This window comes from Biomphalaria glabrata, chromosome 2, assembly GCF_947242115.1.
Source record: "Biomphalaria glabrata chromosome 2, xgBioGlab47.1, whole genome shotgun sequence".
NCBI classification, from domain to species: Eukaryota; Metazoa; Mollusca; class Gastropoda; family Planorbidae; genus Biomphalaria; species Biomphalaria glabrata.
Genome location: NC_074712.1, coordinates 918,306 through 942,607, shown reverse-complemented (window position 1 = coordinate 942,607; position 24,302 = coordinate 918,306). Strand labels below are relative to the sequence as shown.

Sequence of the window (24,302 nt, the reverse complement as noted above, 5' to 3'; positions counted from 1 at the left end):
AGATATAGCTAAATTAGAAAATCATAAAATCCTAAATAGTAGGGATTGATCCCCTTAGATTTTCTTCTTCTTCGTTCTCATTGTTATGTTGGAGCGTTCAGATGACTAGACCAATATATGAGATGAACTGCGCAGTGGTTTCCAAGTCAGGGAGCTCTCCATATAGTTTTCTTTCTATTGGAGTGTTTTGGGGCCAGTGTCTTATACGGGTCTCTTGGTAAAGAGAGCAGTTTTGGAGGACGTGGTCGGCATTCTCTGGTGATACTCCACATGGGCAGATTTTACTAGTTCCAATTTTGAGCTTCCGGTACATGTGTTGTCGCATTCTGTTGTGTCCGGTCCTGAGTAGAAAAACTAGGGCGTTGGTCTTGTCGGGATAGCTTATAGTAAGCGTCATCTTTCTTGTGATTTGGATGAGAGCTTGTCCATTTCTCATTTATTTTATTTACAATTAATTTCTTCAATTCCTCTGGATAGAGTGCAGAGTTTTTTTGTGAGTTAGTTATCCCTTTAGATAATTGCACACATTATTTCTCCCACACTCATTCTCGTATCAAGTTGAAACTGTAAACAATTATTTATTTTACCTAACAAAACATGAATCAATTGAAAAATTATCCAATTGGTCAATTTTTTACTGTAATTAATTATTCTTTTTTTTTTTATATCAAGTAAGGGAATCGGATGGAACGTCGCTTGACCACTGGTTGACCACATTCGCCATGACTTACGTGCGTAATATTTACAACACGGGTCTTTGCAGAACTGACGTGTACTGTCACTCGTCACGGTTGACCGCTCGTGTAGCGCTGGCTTTGGGCGATTTGCGTAGTCTAAACAGTCACATCCCTACCCCCTCTGTGTCACCAAGCAGGTTTATAACAATATGATGGATTGCTGAATGGAATGGGTAGCTTGAATCAGCCAGGAAAACCAACGACTTAGCAGAGTTTGTCATTGATTATGCATGATTATGCATGACTAGATTGACACACGAAATGCATAGGACGTAATTATCTTCATTTTTTGAAGTAACGCCTGTAATATACAAGATAAGATCAGATTTGCCATTGTTGTAAGCAACTGAGTATATGCCGGACATTTTCAAAATTTTGGCATTTACCTGACGGATGATAGACACGACCACACAAAAAGAGGGCATGTACTCCTTTTGCGGACGTCTGGTAACCCTGTTACACCATAACACTTAGTAATAATAATAAGATGGCTGTCTGGTCGGGCGATATGCGCGCTGGACTGTCGTTAGGACTTCTCGATGGTCCCGCCGCGGGTTCATATCCTGCCCGCTGCCATCCCTGCGGGAAGTTTGGACTTGGAAGTAAATTATCTTCAACACTGAATTAAGGAACATCAGAAACGTAAAAGATTTTACATTTTATAATAACAATGGTAATAAATAATAATGCGATATAAATCTTCTATAGACCTCTATATTCTATATCCTTTTTTTTTTCTTTTGAACTGCTTAAACTGGAAAGAAAAAAATACTATAATTTGACGAAATGGAAACAAACGACGCTCTAACAAACCAAAATTCTCTTCTAGAGCTAGACTAGATTCATTCATTTATTCTTTTTCGCACCGATCTTTTGTACAATATAAAGGTATCCATTTTGGTGTAGTTCTATGACGTTTTCATTCTCATTTTAGGTCATTTAATATGTTATATATTTGATTTATAATTTTATTCAATCGTTGTTTTGTTGCCGGACAAGTCTAGACTGGAACTTCAACTAGATCTATAGTATAGTTATAGTAGATCTAGATCTACTCTACTGACTCTAGTAGACTATAGTCACTAAGTAGTGGAACCACCTGTCAGTGTCAGTCCTGTGCCCTACCTAACCTACCCTAGAAATTACTGAATTAGAAATGTAGAAAATGGCCTAGATTTAGACTCTAGATTTATTTTAGATCTGTCATTCATCTAGATCCCTAAGTGGCCTAAGCCTATGAATATGAATACTTACCATGACTATGAATTTATTTTTAGACTTATGAAGTGATTTACAAATTGCTTCTCTTTTAAGTCATTTCTCAAAATCAAATAGCTAGACACTCCAGTCATTATCACAATTAATTAGTGATGTTTTCTTCTAAATGACTAATTATAATATTATATTCTTCTTATCTTATTTAATACAGACTTTACTTCAAAAAAGAAGATGATTACGTCCAACGCGTCATGCATTCAGGCATGCATATTAACCAATGGCTTAAATTCTGCCAAGTGAAATCAAGAAATGTAGAAAATTTCACTTGACTGATCACATGACATGAGGAAGGACTCAGCCTTCCTCACACATTCCACTACTAGACTTTACAGACTTGATCTAAGTGCATGTTACTTTAGTCTTTCCTTAACTCGTTAACTGTCTCTCTCTTTTTTCCCCACACAAAAAAAAAAAAGTTCGGTTTACACTCTCTTGACTTACTCTTCTTTTTATATTCAGTATTTAAATGGCAAAATATAAGGAGGAGATTTTTGAAAAAATTTTCTGGACACCCCATTTTTTTATATTTTTTTTTACATATAACCTGCAGTTTATACACGTTTTTAAAAATGAATCGCAGCTGTCTGGGCTATCTAAAGGTGCAGGGTTTGCAAAATATATTTTACTTTTAACATAGCATAACAGAAACTATAGACATACTGGTAGGTCTTAATTATACCTCCTATAGTTTGCTGTGTGGTTGTGAAAAGTGTATATTGGAAAGCTTTATAAATATCTTATTATAGACCTCAAGAAAAAAAATTATAATTAATACACTTTAATTGCATATGGTGCACACCTCAAGAGCAGCTCAGCACATCCAATTACACTCAAATACAATTTTAAATTAACATTATTTGGCTAATAGAGTGAGATGTGTTAATTTATTTTATTGTCTACATATTACTTGGTATGTATTGGATACATAGTGTGTATTTGATACTCAAATTGGATACATAGTGTGTATTTGATACTCAAATTGGATACATAGTGTGTATGTGATACTCAAATGGGATACATAGTGTGTATTTGATACTCAAATTGGATACATAGTGTGTATTTGATACTTAAATTGGATACATAGTGTGTATTTGATACTCAAATTGGATACATAGTGTGTATTTGATACTCAAATTGGATACATAGTGTGTATTTGATACTCAAATTGGATACATAGTGTGTACTCAAGTCTCACTCATATGTAGAAGTACTTTAACACTTTCAGAGTAAAAGAGAACAAAACCATTCTGTTAAGAAGTGTTCACCATGATGGAAAGTTTTCGACATATTTATGTACGTCTTTGTAAAGATCATCATATTGACCCACAAGACTGTGTTCTGGAAAAACTCAAAAGGTGACAAATATTTTTTTTATAAATACATTATTTAAATTATAGCTCACATATGAAAAGTTTTCAAATTTATTTTAAAATCAACTTTTCTAAAAGTAACTTCTTACTATAAATTTAATCTTTTTTGTTTTTTTTGCATAATAATTTTTACTACTATCATTATACAATCCTATTTTATTTTACTTGATGATGGCTATATTTCTCAGCTTGGAAGTTGGGTCCAAGAGTAAAGCTGTCCTTGACCTTTCCACCAATAGCCTCACCCCTAAAACCTGTTGTGTTCTTGGAAAAGCTCTGGCATCAGACAGAACCTTTGTTGAAATTAAATTTGCTGATTGCATGCTGGCAGAAGATGGTGAGACATTTGTCTTGATACATTTAAGCTGCCTGTAAAAATATTTTTAACTCTTTCTCTCCTAATTGACCATACCATCGTTGATTTCACCACGTTAAATTACTTTCTTGGTTTTATAAACATTAACTTGAGTTACATAAAAAGAGCATGGATTCCCATTTTAATTCTATGGCGAATAAAATATTTTCTGATAACAAAGTTATAGAAGTTTAATCATAACAGCGGAAGTGAACTGCAAATGAGCAAATGAATAATTCTGTCAGCTCATGCACAATAATTACGAAGAGATAGAGTTAAGTAGAACAGCATGCACCTGTTAAATAGGTCAGGATGCTAAATTTTGTGGGTCAGAGCATACATTTGATGCTAAGTTTGAATTTAAAATTTATTTTTAAATAGTGTTTTATCTTTTATGAATTTTTCTCATTTCACCTGCAGCCATTAAAGGTCTTGCTCAAGGACTTGCATACAACACATTTTGTAAGAAACTGGACTTAAAGGTACAAATTATAATTAAGTTAATGATATGCAAAAATGAAATAAGCTAAAAAGAAAATTAAGTTGATTTTATTCTATTATGAATTCTGAGTGAATAAACTTGCACATTAATGCTTATAAATCTATTTAGGGAAACAATATACATGCCGCAGGAACTGAAGCCATTGGTAAGATGTTACGCCAGAACAAATCTTTAGTCAGGTGGGTAACAAGATAAAAGATTTTAAACAGCATATAGTCTAGATTTCTTTAGAGTATTTAAAAATAGGCCTGTAAAATTTATTTCAATTAATGACTACTGGAAAACTACCAAAGGAAAGAATGATGCAAAATGTACATTTATATGACAATTTGATTTTCGTTTTATTAGTATAGAATTAAATAAAATTATAAATATGTAAATGGTTTAGACCTAGTTTTTTTTTCTTGATCTAGAAGTATCCAGAAGTTTTACTTGATTAAAAATGATCAACATCACTTGTACTGTATCTATGAATTTAAAAATGTTTGCTTGAAATAATGTCTTTTGGTGTTTTTTTTTTAATGGATAATTAAATGAACCATAACTGGGTATTTCTTTCGTTCTGAATTTTTACTGCAGCAATGGTCACAGTATTATCAAACAACTTATTTTACATTTGTTTTTGGTTTTAACCAATTTGAAGTGAATCATAATTGCTTCAGCAAAATACTAACAACAATTAATGTTTCAATTTTTCAATTATCTATTTATTATTCTCCAACATCAGCCTATGTTTGGAATGGAATGGTATGGGGATGCTAGACAACTCATTTGCTGTGTTCTGTGAGGGATTGGGTTCGAATACAGCATTAAGAGCCCTGGACTTGCGCAATAACCAAATCAGCCATGACAGCGTATCAGAGTTGGCAGCTGCTCTAAAACGTAACGTTCATTTACGGGCCCTTGGTAAGACTTTTTAAAATTGTTTATTGGAAAAAGTCTTAAGCATTAGAGACATTTAAGAGAGATGTTCGATGTTCAATTTCTTAATATAACATTTGTTCAGATTTGCGATGGAACAACTGTGGCTTGTTAGGTGGGCGTGCTCTGCTGGAGATGCTACAAAGTAATAAAACGATTAGTCGTCTTGAATTAGCAGGAAATAATGTGCCAACAGATATTTCAAAATCCATAGGTTAGTGAGATTTTCACCACAGACTGTTGTAGTTATTTAAATCTTAATTTTACAACCTTTTCCAAAAAGAGAAAAATATTTTGATTTATAAACATAAAATGTGTAATTTTTTTTTATTTAGATCTGTACTCAGTTGCTCAGTAGACACTCTTACTAAACATATAATGGATAATTAAAGGATGAAATCCATAAACTATCATTCCTAAACTACCATTTTTGTAAACTTAATTTTTATGAGCTCATTTTTTTGTCTTGAATTTCTATTACAAAACATTTTTTTTCATTCTATAGCTTAGGTTTCCTTGTTGCATTTAGGCACTCATCAAACACAATTCAGCTCGAGTTGGGATTCAAACTTAAGCCTCCTTGAGAGCCAAGCAATTAATCTACATATCACATATCACACCTCCTTTATATTTAAAGTTGAAAGACTCATAATTGTGTACACTCTGTTGTGTTCCAGAGACAGCAGTACAAAATAATGCTGATAGACAGGTCATTATTGATGAGAACCTCAAGAGAACACAAACAATGTCTCAACACATCAGAGAGTTGGAGCTGGATAAAAAACTACAGGTTCATAGAAATATGGATATTTCTTTAGTTCTTTATTTATAGCATGGGGAGTAAAAAGTAAAGTACCACCTTTCAGACCTTACAATCTAAAGGGCAGATGATGTTAAGGTCATCTGTTTCTCTGGCCAAAGGTTAACAAGCAGCGTGTCATGTGACCAACCACCTTTACTTTTCACCAACTTAGTTCAGTTACGATTAGAGTTGAGTGGACGCAGTGGCGCTCTAAAAATCCCAATATTTAAAATCCCAGTCTTCACCAAGATTCAAACCCTGGATCCCAGGTTCAGAAGCCAAGTGCTTAACCACTCAGTCACCGTACCCGCATGGGGAGTGCCTTGAAATAAAATGTTTTACGTTTTCGATGTTCCTTCAGAATTGAAGAATATTTTATCCCTTGCCCAATCTTCCCGTAGGATGGTGGGGGAATAGGGGCAGGCCAAGCTCAAACCCAGGACCATGGAGATGACAGTCTAGAGCGCATACCATATCACCAGGCACCCAGTAATGAAAAACTGGATTAAAGTATTAGTATTTTAATATCATTGGTTACAATAGTTAGCATAGTATAAATAAGTTTGCATTGTGAATGGTAGAAGTGCAAAGCCCTCAGCCCCCTGGATGACAAGAGTGAGAGTAACTTTTATGTTATACATGTATACATTTCAACATCATGTATACATTTCAAGTGTGTACATTTCAACATCATGTGTACATTTCAACATCATTTGTACATTTCAACATCATTCTAACATTTCAACATCATGTGTACATTTCAACATCATTTGTACTTTTCAACATCATTCTAACATTTCAACATCATGTGTACATTTCAACACCATGTATACATTTCAGCATCATGTGTACATTTCAACATCATGTATACATTTCAACATCATGTATACATTTCAACATCATTCATACATTTCAACATCATTCTTACATTTCCAATATTACTTTAGGTCAATGAACTACTCACCTCTCTAGATAATCAACAAGAAATCCACAGGAAATCTCATAGGTATACCACTCATTTCTAAATAGGCTGTTAACATATTCAATTTAATGCTGATAGTTATATGCCAGCAAGTGTCTTATTTTACTTTAAAAAAAACAACTTTTAGCAACTTGTAGCATATTTCTTTTCTTTTTTGCCAGATTTTCTACTGAGAAAATTGGAAATCTTCAGCTAGCTCTAGAAGAACGCAAAGGTGCTTTTAACTCTTTGGCTGCAAAGTAAGTGCTTCATTCTTTCCAAACTTATAAGTACTTAAAACATTTTACAATGCTGGTTGTAACAAGAACCATTTAAACAGTTGAATTTTTAAAGCATAATTTTTGACAGACAACTGTTATATTTTTTGTTTCTAAGCTAAATATTTGGCTTTTTTTTTTTCTTATGCTTTTATTTATTAAATTACAGATTGTCAATGGCAGAAACAGAGTTGGCCTTATCTGAACAAAAAGTTAATGAATACAACTCTTCTTTGAACAGACTTAAAGTAGAAATGCAAGAGTTGGCAGCTAATCATGTGACTGAGATGCGCAAAGAGAAAGAAGTAAATATTCATAGTTCTGATCAATCAGCATGAAAGGGAAGGGTACAGTGGGTTGCAATTTTAGGGAAGAGCAGATCTAGAGATATTAAATGTACATTTGATCAACTCAGTTCTTTCCTCTCTGCCTGTGGTTCCATCTTGGGTATAAGCTGCCAACCAGCTTTCTCAAGGGGCCTAAGCTCTGGGCGAGCTTCTTCAGCTGTCCCGCCTGCTTGGTATCTGTATCCAAATCTCAGCGCCATGTATTTCTGGGCCATCCCCTCTTCGTCTTTCCTTGGGGGTTCCAAGTAAATGCTTGTCTTATGATGTTGGATTCCAACTTGAGAAAGGTATCTTTTACATTGGCTACTGCTTTTTACTCCCTGACAATTTTCCAGTGGTGATCCTGTCTAGCCAGTGGACCATAAGAATCTTTCTGAGGCAGGTGATTCATGGTAGTGATTAGAGCAATAAGCTAGTAAGATAAATTTCTTGGGATTGAATACTAGTTTTGTTACTCCATACTTAAGAATGAATCAACATAGATGAATTTAAAGTTTGGGAGTATAACATATTATCCTGAAGTCAAGCTTTATGATTTTTATGAATGTAAATTTTGATTAAATTTGCATAGCCAACTATTTACCAATACCTTTTCTTCAAATGCAGGACAGAGCTAATGAAGAATTGAAATACTTAAAAGAAATTTCTGAGACACAAGATAAAAATATGCAACTACAAAATAAAGTAAGGTTTAAGTGTTGTCATAAAAATTTTTGTGTGACTTGTTTTATTTTGGACTAAATTCTTGTAATAGTATTGAAGTAAGAGTAATTTAGATGTCTAGGTTTTTACTTGTTGTTGTAAGTTATAAATTAAATATTGTATGTCTGCAGGTTGAAGACCTCGAGAGAAAATGTCGGCAACAACAAGAACAAATCTACGACTTGAAAGAACAAGTAACACACCTTCAGTCGGAGCTGACGATGAAAGGCTCACAATATGAAGGTCAGTGATAGGAATGTTTCATGAAATACAACGGGGGCTAGAAACATCCTCAGATATACGGGGCAGTTTTAGAAATGTTGAAGTCATGTGCATAGTATTTTTAAAAAAATGATTCCAGCGACTACATCATCTTCACTGTGTGTCATATTAAGTCGCCTTAATCCATTTCTTTGTTTGAAATAAAAATATTTATTGATTGTTTCTTTTGAATAAGTGAATTGTTGAATCATGTTGATCACTTCCCCTGCTTTGTCACTAATGAACATTTGTGATAGTTGGTCATTGGATGATAGCTCCAAACGGCTAGTAAAACTAACTGATGTCGGTGTATTCTATTTACATTAACTAACTTTTAAATAACAAACTTCTTTCTTAAATAAAAACTCAATATAACTTTTATTGGCAATAGATGCAGATTCAACTTGAGATGAATATAAACTGTGTAATAATAATATGAAATAATATTTTAAACAAAATCTTAAATCACTACAGAAACACATCCTGACTTTCTGTTGTCTCCCATTCTACTATCACCTACCTAACATAGATTATGATAGACCTTGTTATAGTTTCATCATTCTACTAGACCAACAATCGATGCTACCTTTCTTCATTGTTACCTAGGAAACACACACACTCACTCCATATAACATTGTGTCTACTAGCTTTAACCAAAGGTCACAGTTGAAATCCTTTGGCTTTTTGAAACACCAGCTCTACGGGGTGATGTTGGAAAAAGTATAAGCAAAATGCGTTGTCCTGGCTTCATAACACTCTCGTTATCATGAGCCTCAATGTTGCCAAGGGAGTTTACTTTAGAAGATAAGATCAGCACATGGTAGAAGAATTTTCTCAACACACTGTTTTATAGAAAAACATTGGTTAACTAGCATCAATTTTTCTTTTGCAGAAAGAATAACCCAAGAAAAACTTAGACAGAAGGAAGCTATGAGAGACTTTGAACAGTATAAACAAAAGGAGGTGAGTTTATTCTTTCACTTTCACTTCTGATGTAAAGCTATCAGCTGCATGCCAGGAAGTTAATTAGAACTTACAAGGTTACATCTGGAGGCAAGGTGGCTGAGTGTTAAAGCCCTTAGCTTCCTAACTTGGGGGGTATCAGGTTTGAATCTTGGTGAAGACTGGGATTTTTTAATTCTGAGATCTTAAGGGTGCCTCTGAGTCCACCCAGCTCTAATGGGTACCTGACATTAGTTGAAGAAAAGTGAAGGCAGTTAGTCCTTGTGCTGGCCACATGACACCCTTGTTAACCGTGGGCCACAGAAACAGATGACCTTTACATCCTCTTCCCTATAGATGGCAAGGTCTGAAAGGGGAACTTTTAGGTTACATCTACATGACCATCTTAAACTTTTGATTTATTAGTTTTGTAATTGATCAACCAATGAAATGTTGCTAAGATGATTTATTTGTGTTTTGTAATTGATCAACCAATGAAATGTTTCTCCAGATGATTTATTTGTGTTTTGTACTTGATCAACCAATGAAATGTTTCTCCAGATGATTCACATGAAACAAGAGAGTGAAGACATGGAGAAAATTCTCCGAGACAGAATTTCTAAGCTGGAGTCTCAGAGGCTGGACATGGAAGAAGAAATCAGTCGTCTTAAGTCGACCAATGTCTCAGACAAACTGAATGCGGAGGAACAGTTGCAAACACTGAAGCACAGACTTAAGTCAGAAGAGGTAATTGTTAAGTCTCTAGGACTCGACTAGGACACTGGTATATTTGAATACATACTAATGCAGTAGAGCACTGTCAAACATAGGATAAGACTTTGATATTATAAGAATATGCATATATTGTACTAGCTTATTATAAAAAAAAATTTCCTGACAAAATGAGTCACTTGTTAAGGTCATGAGCTTATGTTTATTTTCTATTGCATTCAGACTCAAAAACAACTTTATGGAATTATACTCATTACGGGTTGTATTTTAATGATATCTGACTTTTTAAAATGTTCTTTAGTACTATCAATGTCAATCATTTATATATTGATCATATCCATTGCGAACATTCTAAAATTTACAGTTCAAGATTTTTTATTGAATGAAATTATTTTTTCCTTCCATCACTGATCTTAGAATATATTTAGCAATTTAAAAATCCTAAATTCATGTTTATATTATATTTTTTAATTTGCTTGTAATAATTTTATCTTTTTTTTTTTCATCATACATCTCATATTGTAAGTTTTCTCAATTATTTTTAAACTCCATTCTCATGAAAGTGCATCTAATTCATTTACCTATATTGATAAAAAATTTTTTTTTAGTTTTTGAGATTTTATTTTAATTCAGGAACAGCGGCATGTTCAGCTGGAAGAGAAAATTCGAGTTCTACAAACCAGTAGAGATGAACTACAGAGTCTGACCAATCAGCAGGTAGCAACCATTTCACAATTACAACATAAAAATAGCAATCTACAGATGGAAGTTGACAATCTTCGACGTCAGATGGAGGAATTGAATCAAGTAAGTCATAAGTCTTGTTTATGAAAGCAATTATGAAGAAATCGTTTATTTTTATTTAAATTGTTTGATTAATTAATTAATTTTTATTTTTATTATTTATGTATTTTTTAGTTGTTGTTTTTGTTTTTAACTCAGGAGCTAGCACAGAAAAATAATTACACAATGGCTGAAGTTGGTAAGGTCAAAGCTGAACTGAACAAATTACAGAACAAACTTGATCAAGAGAGATCAGTTCAATCAGAGATGAGAGAAAAACTGGCCACTGTCGACAGTCAGATGTCTGGTAAATTTTTTGCTACTAAAATTTTTGTTATTGAACTATCCGTTTGTCTGGGAAACATGTCTGTTAACTTTTTTCTTTTCTCTATTAACTCTTGTTTTAATAAGGTTAAAAAAGGTTTATAATTTGTTATTATGCTCTCCAAATTTACAAGTATAAACAAATAAAATTAAAAAAAACAAACTATTAACACACTTGACCCTGTCCACACTATACCTACTGTTCACCTTGTGCCTACAGTCAATTAAGTCCTTTGTTATAATTATTTTTTTGCCTACTGTCCATCTTGTGTGTACTTTCCCCTTATCTTATAATCTTATAGGAGGCGCAGTGGCTGAGCGGTAAAGGGCTTGGCTTCCAAACCGGGGACGGGGGTTCGAATCCTGGTGAATACTGGGATTTTTTAATTTCGGGATCTTCGGGCGCCTCTGAGTCCACCCAGCTCTAATGGGTACCTGACATTAGTTAGGGAAAAGTAAAGGCGGTTGGTCGTTGTGCTGGCCACATGACACCCTTGTTAACCGTAGGCTACAGAAACAGATGGCCTTTACATCATCTGCCCTATTGACCACAAGGTCTGAAAGGGGAACTTTACTTTTTTTTTTTTTTTTTTTTTTTTATAATCATATAAAATACAGACATTACTTCAAAAAAGATGATAATGACCTATGCATGTCCCTAAGTCAATCTAGTCATGCATGTTAATCGAGGACTTAAACTCTTTTTTTCTTCACTGTTCTTTTTGTTTACATTGTTTCAGAACAAATGTTAAAACATCGCAGACAAATGGAAGAAAAAGAGAAAGAAGTGGTGCTCTTGGAAGAAAAGTTGAAAGGTCGGGAGCTGGAGCTTGTACGTCTTCGAGAGGAAGAAGCTCAAAGGGTGCAAGTTTTACAGTCAGCCATCTTGAATTATGTCGGCAAACAGGGCACGTCTTCCAGGTGAAGCTAGGTCTGCCGCTAAGTCCTTAATTGTTAAAAAAAAGCTTTCGTACAAATTCATAACATGTCATCACTCACTTCCAGTTGGAGACTTGTATCATAACTTTCTGTATAAAAGGTGTAGTATACACCATTCCAGCCTCAATGTTTTTGTGACTTAGCAACTCGATTTTCATATACAAATCAGTGATATTTTTTTTTCTTTTGGATTCACTAGAAGGGAAAACAATTTTGATAGTTCACTTATAACTTGATCCTTTTGCCAGAACTTAGTATAACACTGGAAATTTTTTTTTTTTCCTATCTATATATAGTGTGTACATTTTTATATCTTTATATATTTATATAAAAAAAATTGTTTGTATTGAATTTATATTTCTAAAAGTCTATTTAGCTAGTCATTACAATGATTGGATAGTTAGTTGGAGTGTGTTATTAAATGTGAATGTATGTTTGTCACTTCATGAATTTTTTTTTTTTTTTTATTTAGGGTAACAAAATATTTTGCATCTTCCATTTTTATCACCCAGATATTTGTTTTAGGTTTAGGGCCACATTGCTTGCTGGGTTTAATGGCAGTAAGTGTAGCTCTATATAATGAAATACAATGAACAAAAATTAGATTAATTTGTGGATGTAGAGAAATTAGAGGAATGGCTTGCCTGCTTGTGTGGTATGTTCTTCAGACTGTCATCACAATGGTTCTGATTAGGAACCATAACCCCAGATTAGGAACCATAACCCCAGATTAGGAACCATAACCCCAGATTAGGAACCATATCCCCAGATTAGGAACCATAACCCCAGATTAGGAACCATATTTCCTGTCACCGTACAAGAAGTGTGGGCTAGGATGTAATAATCTTCATTTCTGAAGGAATGTCCAAAACTTATAAAAACAGAACAAAAAAACACCAGGAGTTATTCTGTCCCTTTGAATTCAAAACACTTTTTTTTTGCCAGAGTTGCTTCTCTCTTTCCAACCAATTTTACTTGCCTTCCATGATTCCAATAGTTTCTACTTATTGTATTTTCTGAGGGTCACTGTGTTGTTAGCACGTGTGTTGAGAGGTCAAGGTTAGGGTAAAAGGAATGTCACAACCCTTTTAGCTACAAAATGTAAGAAAACTCTTTTGCTAAATGATAAAAAATCTCCAAGAAGACTATCAATTGCTTAGTCTAGTTATTTTTTTCATTTGACTCTGACTTCAGCTTGCTTTTCTTTCTGGTTAAGCTTCCATAGATTTGATCATCCAAGATCATCTGCAAGGGACCAGTTGTTAAGTTTGGGAATCGTCTCTTCTAAATGAGTTACTATCCCTAGCTCATCTCCTCAGGTTCATTGAACTGAACAGGTTTTGTCAAAATTCTTAATATTTCTGTTTATAGAGATTGTTTTGAGGTGGAAACAGCTGTGTTGGATTTGATGTGCAAAGATGCTATAACAATCAACATTTCAAAGCTTTTCATTGTTTGCATGAAAACAAAATAAATAAAAAGTAATACATACAGTATGGAATGCATATTCAAGTTTGTGAACTCAGATGAATTGTCATTAAAAACATATTCTAGAAATTCTCAATTTTAACAGTCTTTGGTTCAGGGGAAGCAGACACTGTCTTATTGGTGAATACTCTGCAGTGCCTGCACCCTCCAAATTCGCCATGACTATTTAGACCAAGGAAACTGTGTAACATATCTTGTATGAGTCTCCATGACTCCGAGAGTTAAGGGAGGCTATAAAGCACTACACCATATGACCAGTTTCTTACCAGAGCACTAAGGGAGGTGTAGTCCTTCCTTTTCTGTCACCAATCAGAGTTATCTCAGGTTTACGGGAAGCAATCTGTGATATTTAGATCTATTATTATTTTATTATTGATATTATCATTTGTTCTATGCTATTCTTCCTAAGTAAAACCAAGATCAATCTCTTCCTAAGTTTCAGTACAAAACAAAGACCATAAAATTGTCTAAACATCTTCCCTGCACTACTCTTGGCATTAAACTTGAATCAAGTTGAACTGCTGAGCAGTAGCAGGCTTCTCATATGTACTAGATCTAATCATTTCAGTTGATACACTGCATACGTTTGATGAAATGATTAAAGAAAGAAGTTAACACTGAATTGAACTCTCCATTCTGAAAGTTTAATTATGTTGTGAATGTAATCTTAACTCTTTCACATAACAAATTTTGATTGACTTAGGATCAAATATAGTCTGCAAAATTCATATTATCATATTATACACAATAAAAAAAATACTGATTGTCATTCTCTTAATTAAAGAGTTTCTTGTATTTCTTTTTTTTTTTTTTTTTTTATTCATTTATAGAGTTTGACTTACTAGCTGCAGTAGAGCAGAGAGCAAAAGGGGAATCTTGTACAAAGTCACTTTGATGATAATGTTTTAAAAACATTGAAACTGTTTAATTTAAACTAAAAAAAAGCAATGGGTTGTTTTAATTTGACCACTACAGACTCTACTTAAGTTAAAAATACAATGGATTATATTAATTTGATCACTATATATATAGATAGATACTGATATTCCTTCTGTTGCTTTTATATTCATCTAATGACTATTGCCCTTGTGTTGTCTTAAATCTATTGCCCTTGTGTTGTCTTATCTATTGCCCTTGTGTTGTCTTAAATCTACTGCCCTTGTGTTGTCTTAAATCTATTGCCCTTGTGTTGTCTTAAATCTACTGCCCTTGTGTTGTCTTAAATCTATTGCCCTTGTGTTGTCTTAAATCTATTGCCCTTGTGTTGTCTTAAATCTATTGCCCTTGTGTTGTCTTAAATCTACTGCCCTTGTGTTGTCTTAAATCTATTGCCCTTGTGTTGTCTTAAATCTACTGCCCTTGTGTTGTCTTAAATCTATTGCCCTTGTGTTGTCTTAAATCTATTGCCCTTGTATTGTCTTATCTATTGCCCTTGGAGTGACGTAGCTAGGGTGGGGGAAAGGGGGGGGGTCCAAAATTTTAATTCCCCCTGGCCCCCAAATGAGTGTCTGAAACTTGTTTTTACTTGTCGAGCCCCCTTCTAGGTAGCCAAGTTCAAGCGCACCTGGCCTCTCGACCACGCTTCCCACACATTAAATATTACCCCATTATCTCATGTCGTCATTGTGAATGCTAAAATGCAGGGGCCCTTAAAGAGGTCAAGTCCCCCAGGCCCCAAAGTCCTTAGCTACGCCACTGTGTCCCTGTCTTCCTTTGTTGCCTGTTGTGTCTTAAAGACTGAGTTTTTTTTTGGTTGATGAAAATGGTTCTACATCCTCCTCGTATCTATATGGCACGCAGTTAATTATAGACAAACTCAACTAAGTTATTTGTTTTCCTGGCTGATTCAGGCAACCCGTTCCATGCTCTAAAGGCTCTATGGATGAGGATATTGTTGTAACCCTGTTCCTCCCTGACTAACCTTTTTTTTCCACGTGCAAAGTAGGGTGATTTTTGTGTATGCTGTTGGGTGTAAATGACCTGAACTAGTGTGTATATGTGTTAAGAAACTTTAGTTATGATTTTTTGGATTTCTTGACTGAGGATTGAGGATTGTTTTCTATTGTGTTAGTGAATCGGGATATGTAAATTTGATTTGGAGATGGTGACATTATTTCTTTTTATCGGGGATATTGATAGTTGGATTGTACTTCTGCAATCGAAGAGATACCAGCGATCTGAGAATCGGTGAGTTATTTTCTTTAGTTCAACCCCACGTCGTAACAATATGATATAAGAGATTTGTGTCTTTAGGGTCTACAAATGTACTGCTTGGAAACTTGTGTATTGCCTCGCTATCTATCACTGATCATGATGTTGACCATTAGATCTCTAAGAGTGGACCACAGTTCCAGAAGTCGGATCTCAATGAAGATAGTTTCCTCGGGATTATGACTACTTATGTCTGCTGGTCAACATGGCACGTGATTGGTCTTGAGCTTATATCAGCTGTCCTAAAATTTTTTTTTTTTTACAGCGATTTGTTTTATAAAAAAAAAAAAAAAAAAACTATAGGTCTATCACACACAGTACACACATGTATGCATATGCAAATGTAGCCAGTACAAAATGAACGATAATGTCTACTGCTATCTATCTTGGGCAAATAATTAACATCCACTGGCCCCCTCGATAGTCATTAGAGAGATGAACAAAACATATAAGGGAGACAACTAAAAATTACCTACAAGTAATTGGTTAATGTTTGAATCTGTTAATGACAAATTAATTTTGCTGTGACCGTTGGCCAAGAGTTATTCACAAGACTTTCAGTTTAAGTCTGTAGACTGGGTATATTCTTTGTGTACACTTCTAGGTGTAAATTAAAATTCCATCAAAAGAAAACTTCACAATACGTTCTTGTCTTATCAGCTCAAGAAAAACAATCGCCATACGGTCAACTTCTCACAGATAGATCTATCTACATCTTTGTCCTGATAAAACTAATGGGAAAAACAAAATTCATACATTAAAGCAGTGATACCCAAACTGCGGCCCGCGGCCAATATTTGAACCGACTTTTTTTTTTTAAAGCCTATGCTAGAAATTTACACTCTTTTTTCCGAAGCAAATAATAATGGCAATGACTTCAATTGCAAAGATTGAGAATGAGTGCAGTGTCTCACATGACTACGCAAACCCTATTTCGACCTGCATAATTTTTCGCATCTCGTGCAGACAAAGCCGTTGTCCGCCGGCGGTCTATTTAAGTTTTCTATTCGTCTTCTGCGCCTGACTTCAATAAGGGCTTTTCTTTGGGTCTCAAATGTGGTACCAGCGGCCTTTGTGACAACTGTCTTTTTCAGAGGCTATCCGCTGCCAGTTACTTTCCTCTATGCCAGCGAGGGCAAAATGGCGCCTGGGTTGCTCTTTAGAGCTTATGGAAAGTGTCTTCGGTGTGTATGTGTTTGCTTTAATTTTCGTTTCTGACAATTTTATAGAATGAGGAAGACAATATTTAAACAAAAAAAGTATTTAACAATGTTCTACTTCTATTCGAGCTAGAATACCCAGAAATACCCAGACGTTACTTTAAAAAGGAAAATGGTTACGTTCTACGCATGCTCCTATGTCAATCTAGTCATACATGTTAATTTCAATGACTTAAATTCTGTCAAAGTCGTTGTTTTTTTCTGGCTGACTCAGGCAACCTATTCCATGCTCTAATAGCACTAGGGAAGAAGGAGCATTTGTAAAAAATTGTCCTAGCATATGAAACTGCAATGAAATATGTATCTTTGTGTCTTTCTGAGTATTTATTTGGTTTTGTTCTTGTATTTGAAGATTATGGTTTGGAGTTTTATGAATAATTGCTACTTTACTTTTAAGTCTTGTATCCTTTATTTTGTAGTTCAGACCGAATCACTAACGGAAAGAAGTAGAAGCGCATTTTTTTAAAAGTGCTGCAACACATTGACACAAACAATGGCATTGACACATGTCAAGCAACACGTGTGACATAGAGTTGTGTACATTGATATTCATAGATCTAGTTCAAGGTCAGAAGTATATGCCATAGTTTCGACTGGGTTGTTGCTACCGCCATCCACTTTGTTTACACACACGCATTTTAAGTTTTGCTCCTCGAGTGTATGCAACATGCTGAACAGTTAAAGAATGTTTTAAAACATGAAATACATAAAAGAAGGAAAACAATTTCATATCACAGTATCATCATAATGAAGCTAGGAAAGTTTAAAATTGACAAAGCAATTTTTTTTTTTAAAACAACCACCAGTAGTCAAATTATCTTTACCATCACCTGCTGGTCTGGTAAAATACTTCACTGGCTCAAAGATATTGACTAAATAGACTAATTAAAAAAGCATTCTTATCACTCGAACACAATCTACCCTAGAAGAATTTTTTCATAAAAGAAGCCTTTCTAAAGCACACACAATTCTGAAAGACAATCTGCACCCATTAAACCACAGTTATATCAGATCTGGTTGAAGTGGTCGTCTCCTCTCCATTACGGCTAGAACAGAAAGATTTTAAAACTCCTCTATTCCACTTTCAGCCAGGGTGTTTTCATGTCATTTGTCGTCGCCAAGAAGAACACAGTAGCCTATGTGTGCTGTGTGTGCGTGTTATTGTGTATGCGTGTTTATTTGCGAGTGTTGTCCGTGCTTACATCTATATCGTTATTGTTATAGGAATGCTGGGGTGGACAACGGTAGTCAAAGTTTCCATTTGTTTAGAGTCAATCAAAATTGTCTTATCTTATCTTATCTAATCTTATCTTGAACACTTTCACCACTGGTAGAAATGTTTACCACACTAATCGATTTCTCCCAATGTAAGGATTATTTGAAGATTAACTAGATCTATTAATTAGTTTTATGGTGCTTTTGTGTGTGTGTGTGTGTGTGTGTGTAAAAATGTCCCAACATTTTACTAAAACCATCTAACTAGTTAAAGGGAGATAATCTACTAGGCAGACTTATTGTTTGAGAAAGACAAACGTATCAAAACAAAGCGAGAAAAACGTAAATTATCAACTAGGGACTATTTATTCATGCGTAGTACTAGGTATTTGTGCAAACTCATTGGAAGGTAAATCCGAAGATCATCTTGCTGTTTATTTGTCGCCTGTTTTTCTTTTAATCATCACGTTTTCTTATTCAACTATAATTAACATAATTTAGGATACCAGGTAACAAAATATTTGAATTCTAAAATTGCGAAATTATCATTCGTTAATAATAGTTTCGCAAAACACATCAGTAAATAATATGCTAGTAAATGGAAGACTTATTTTTTCTTACAATTATTGCGCATTTGTTACATTAGACAAATGCCTTAATTCAATGGAAGATTGTTAGCTTACGTCTGTATTTTATAAGATAAGATTACCTTGAGTGTGTTATAATTAATTAAGTGACTCTTGTTTATTCAAATACATTGTCTTTCGTGGCTACAGGGAACTGGGATGAAACTAATTAATGCGTGCTTAAATCAACTCAATTGCTATTAGAGAGTTGTTATGAGATGGTTGCATTATTAGTTATGTCTTTTATTAGATTAACTTCGATTTTAAATAATAAATAGAGGATTTATAACAACCTATGATTCTGAATCTACTCTTATAGTGCTACTCTAGTTAGCTTGCTGATCTGAACATATTTCTCCATCAAAGGAATTAGACTTTATATTTGAGATATGGCTCCCCTTGTAAACAACAAAAGGCTTTTAATTTTTATTCAAAACAATATTCGGGGGTGGGGGGGCCCTAAGGTATAATTATGCTGCCTACAAAAAAAAAGTTTCCCTTTCAGACCTTACGATCTATGGGGCAGATGATGTTAAGATCAGTTTCTATGGCCAGCGGTTAACAAGCAGGGTGTCATGTGGTCAGCCGCCTTTACTTTCCCCAACTAAAGTCAGGTACCTACCCATTAGAAATCCCGAAATTCAAAATCCCAGCCTTCACCGAGATTCTTGTTTGTTTGTTTTACATGTTTCGGATGTTCCTTCAGAGTTGAAGATAGTTAACTTCCTAGTCCAAACCTCCCGCAGGACGACGGGGGGTGGGAGCGGGCAGGGTTTGAACCCTCGACCGTCGATAATTCCGAACGACAGTCCAGCGCGCAAACCGCACGACCAGGCAGCCATCTTATCAGACGTTACTTCAAAAAAGAAGATGATTACGTCCTACGCGTCATGCATTTAGTCATGCATATTAACCAATGACTTAAATTCTGCCAAGTCAATGGTTTTCCTGGCTAGCTCAGGCAACCCATTCCATGCTCTAATAGCACTAGGGAAGAAGGAGTATTTGTACAAATTTGTCCTAGCATATGGGACGAGGGATGTGCCTTTATCTTTGTGTCTTTCAGAGTATTTAATTAAATTTGGTTTTTGTATTTGAAGATTATGGTTCAGTGTTTTATGTATGATTGCTACTTTACTTTTGAGCCTTCTGTCCTGAAGGCTTTCTAAATTTAGGGATTTTACTAAAGGTGTTACTCTAGTCAAATGGGAATATTCGTTTGTTATGAATCTCACTGCTCTATTTTGTGTCTGTTCCAGTTTCTTAATGTTTTCTTGAGTTTCTACTCTTATAGTGGTACTCTAGTTAGCTTGCTGATCAGAAAATATTTCTCCATCAAAGGAATTAGACTTTACAAGGCACCAAGCTATTTGAGATATGGCTCCCATTGTAATCAACAAAAGGCTTTTAATTTTTATTTAAAAACAATATTCGGGGGTGGAGGGCCCTAAGCTATAATTATGCTGCCTACAAAAAAAAAGTTTCCCTTTCAGACCTTACGATCTATGGGGCAGATGATGTTAAGATCAGTTTCTATGGCCAGCGGTTGACAAGCAGGGTGTCATGTGGCCAGCACAACGACCAGCCGTCTTTACTTTCCCCAACTAAAGTCGGGTGCCCATTAGAGTTGGGTGGACTCAGGGACGCCCTAAAAATCCCGAAATTTAAAATCCCAGCCTTCACCGAGATTCAAACCCAGGACCTCAGGTTCAGAAGCCGAGCGTTTAACCACTCAGCCAACAAAAAAAAGCACTGGGTAAAGCTGAAGTTATTGGTTCACTCTATGCTGTGACATGATTGTTTCTATTAATGCTATATAAGGAAGATTATTATTATAGCTTTTGTATGAACAATAAGATGAACAATAAGATGAACAATAAGATGAACAATAAGATGAACAATAAGATGAACAATATCCACGACACAGCAAAAAGTCTGAATTACGATCGGTGGGACTCGTAGTCCGTTTACCCGAAGATCGCTTTCCCAACCAACTTCTTTGTGGGTATCTGTGTGCAGGGTTGTGCTTTCAGGCCCTTGACACAGGCGTTACATAGACACCACTTGAAAGCTCCATCAAGGCTTGGAAACACTAGCTCTCGATCGCTTCTCATGGTGTGAAGCCGTGCGTGTCGGAGTTTCGTGATACGAGGCAAGGAGATCGGCCATCATGAATGAACGTAGAACTAGGCTGAGAAAAAAATGCAGAAGACCCAACCGGCCATGTTTGAGGGGCTGCCTTAAGGCAAGGGCATACAAGGCTAGAATATCACCTTTCAGTACCGACCGTTTCACCTCTTCTTAGTTTATTTTAGCTTGCAATCTTTTACTAGAAGAAATAATGTGTTGTAGACGCCAAGAGAATGAGTTTCTGAAGCACTACCCCCAGGCCCACGTAGATGACTACAGGGTCAGTGAATGATATTTTTTGTGGTCTAACTGGACCGCTGTCTGGGGCGCCAGTATTAAATGTTTGAGAGAAAAAAAATAGTATAATGTCAGGTAACCATTCAAGTTGGGTGGACTCAGGGGTGCCCTAAAAATCCCGAAATCAAACTCTTTGTCTTCACTGGAATTCGAACCTGTAACCATTCGGCTTGGAAGTCAAGCGCATCGTATGGTCTAGGCGGCCTTATAACTGGTAGAGAGTTAAATGCCTTTTTTTTTTTAATTTCAAAGTGAAATTTTATTTTTAGACTTTCTTAAAGAACGAATCGTATAAAAGAAACGCTTGTTTTAACATAGGCTTTGATCTTTCAACTACCGCGCAGAACTAACGAAGATATCCGTAGACTGTGAGCTGTAGTCAGTAAAACGCAGACGCGTGATAAAAATGCTAGGACTTTACATACTTAGCTCATTGATCTCTCGCGCTTTCCTTGTTTCTCTGGACTTATTCACACACTCACACCAGCTGACATCTCTCTCAATATGAACTATTATATCGCACATACACAAATATGCAAATAGCGGACACCACAGCTGGTGCTGTCAGTAGAGAGAAGTACATTTCAGGGAGGTAATTATTGTTATTATGTTATACTACAAAATTGAATTGATTTTTTTAGAAATTACAGTTAAGATAAAGTTATAATATTTGAGTAAAGAATATTCCGAGAGTGTATACCTATTTAATGTGTGCACTTTTGGCAATTATAATTATTTTAAAGAATTAGAAATTTCGAAATACAAAGGAATTTTCTGACCTGATGGATAAAGCTTTATTCAAAATCATTCCATATATAGTGCCACATTATTTTGCATCAATGTCGTGTAAATGTTAAAGCGCTTGGTTTTCGAACCTCCAGGTATCAGGTTCGAATCTTGGTGTAGACTGGGATTTTTACTTTCGGGATTATTAGGACGCCCATGAGTCCAACCCAAGTCTAATGGGTACCTGACATTAGTTGGGGAAAAGTAAAGGCGGTTGGTCGTTGTGCTGGCCACATGACACCCTCGTTATAGAAACGGACTATTACATCCTCGAAAAGGATCGAAAAGTCTGAAAGTGGTAGTTTACTTTATTTTTTACTTTTATTACTAAGACAATGATAAAAAAGAAAGTTTATTTTGAATATTCTGTAGACTTGAGACAGCCTGAGTTTGAACTTTAACCTGTAGGCCCATTAAATTATCATAATTTTGTGTTCACTAAATCACAATAAAATGTGTCAGTAAAAAGATTAAACTATTAAAATGTAAATATCGATTAATAATAGGCATTTATAAAGTGCACCGAGTCCATTAATAAATTGTACCAATAAAAAGCACTGTATGACAGTACTCAATCAATGCACTAATAAAATGTACTAAATGATTGTGAAAATAAAGAGCTATAATAGAAGAATCAAAATTATAAATACTGTATAAACCATTGACTATATATATAGTCTACGTTATAAACCTATTTTATAACCCATTAAAAAAAAAGCTTCGAATGACCATAAACACACACACAAACACATACTTAGCAATAGACAACACTTGGATTGTATATGGCAGTATAAAAAAAAATGAAACTATATGCATGAGTAGCGTGTTAACTGTCTGGTCTCATGGTAGCATGTACGCTTCAAACTGTCGTTACGATGGTTTCAAGTTCAAACCCTATCCTTTACCATCTGTCGCAGAAACTTCAGACACAGGACACAATAGTCTGAGTTTATTTAAAACAACAACATATGGTCTTGAAATCTTAAATACTGTGTTTTTTTTTTACTTTGTAATGTCATTTCGAATAGGGTTGTTAAAAGTAATTCGCTGTCAGATATTCAAGACAACACTACACAACACTGACGTGGACAAAGAATCTTCTTCTTCTTCGTTCTCATTGTTATGTTTGAGTGTTCAGATGACTAGACCAATACATGAGATGAACTACGCAGTGGTTTCCAAATCAGGGAGCTCCCCATATAGTTTTCTTTCTATTGGGGTGTTTTGGGGCCAGTGTCTAATACGGGTCTCTTGGTAAAGAGAGCGGTTTTGGAGGACGTGGTCGGCATTTTCTGGTGATACTCCACATGGGCAGATTTCGCTGGTTCCAATTTTGAGCTTCCGGTGCATATGTTGTCTCATTCTGTTGTGTCAGGTCCTGAGGCGAAAGATTAGGCGTTGATCTTGTCGGGATAGCTTATAAATATGTGTCATCTTTCTTGTGATTCGGATGAGAGCTTGTCCATTTCTCATTAATTTTATTCACTATTAGTTTCTTCAGATAGAGTGCAATGTTTTATTGTGAGTTTGTTCTCCCACTCTTGGCGAGTGTGTCAGCCTTCTCATTTCCTTCTAGTTCTAAATGTGCTGGTATCCATTGAATAACAGTTTTTTTTTTGCTGTTGTTGTTGAGCTTTATATGTGCTGTCCTGAGTCGTTTTATATAAAAGAAATCAGAGTATTCCCGTTTTTTTTTTAAAGATTGTTTTTGCATCGGTTAGAAAGACAATCTGACTGTGTGGGGTACTGGGATGATTTGCTAGCATGGTAGCATCTAGTGTTAGTGCTTCCCTTTCTGCTCGGTGGCTGTGGAAAAAGAATAAACAGAATACTCGTAGATTTTCACGATAAACTAATCAATGTCAACTTGTCAAGGATGCTAAGTTGAACTTCACAAAAATGCCAGCTCAATAAAAGCTACAAAAAGAATTTGATTCTGCAGTGCTAACTATGGTATCATGTTACTTTTTTTTGAAGTAACGTCTCTAATATATAAGATAAGAAGAAATTGTGCATACTACTCTATGTTATTGATTGCTACAGCCAGAGACGATCTGTTGCCCTGCATTCAATAACACAATAACTTAAGCTCAAT

General features: G+C 35.1%; 1 protein-coding gene across 1 annotated transcript; it reads left to right on the top strand.

Annotated features, from left to right (window-relative positions):
* The first annotated feature begins 1,473 nt into the window (after positions 1–1,473).
* Positions 1,474–14,494, top strand: LOC106070453 (leucine-rich repeat-containing protein 45-like). Its single transcript, XM_056018689.1, has 18 exons — positions 1,474–1,625; positions 3,241–3,370; positions 3,574–3,722; positions 4,161–4,222; positions 4,351–4,421; positions 4,970–5,148; positions 5,249–5,377; positions 5,841–5,953; positions 6,913–6,971; positions 7,109–7,186; positions 7,374–7,509; positions 8,158–8,235; positions 8,385–8,496; positions 9,407–9,477; positions 10,018–10,203; positions 10,822–10,995; positions 11,131–11,278; positions 12,036–14,494. The coding sequence occupies exons 2-18, from the start codon at positions 3,282–3,284 to the stop codon at positions 12,218–12,220; spliced, it is 2,019 nt and encodes a 672-aa protein (XP_055874664.1). The 5' UTR covers positions 1,474–1,625; positions 3,241–3,281; the 3' UTR covers positions 12,221–14,494.
* The last annotated feature ends 9,808 nt before the right edge of the window (positions 14,495–24,302 follow it).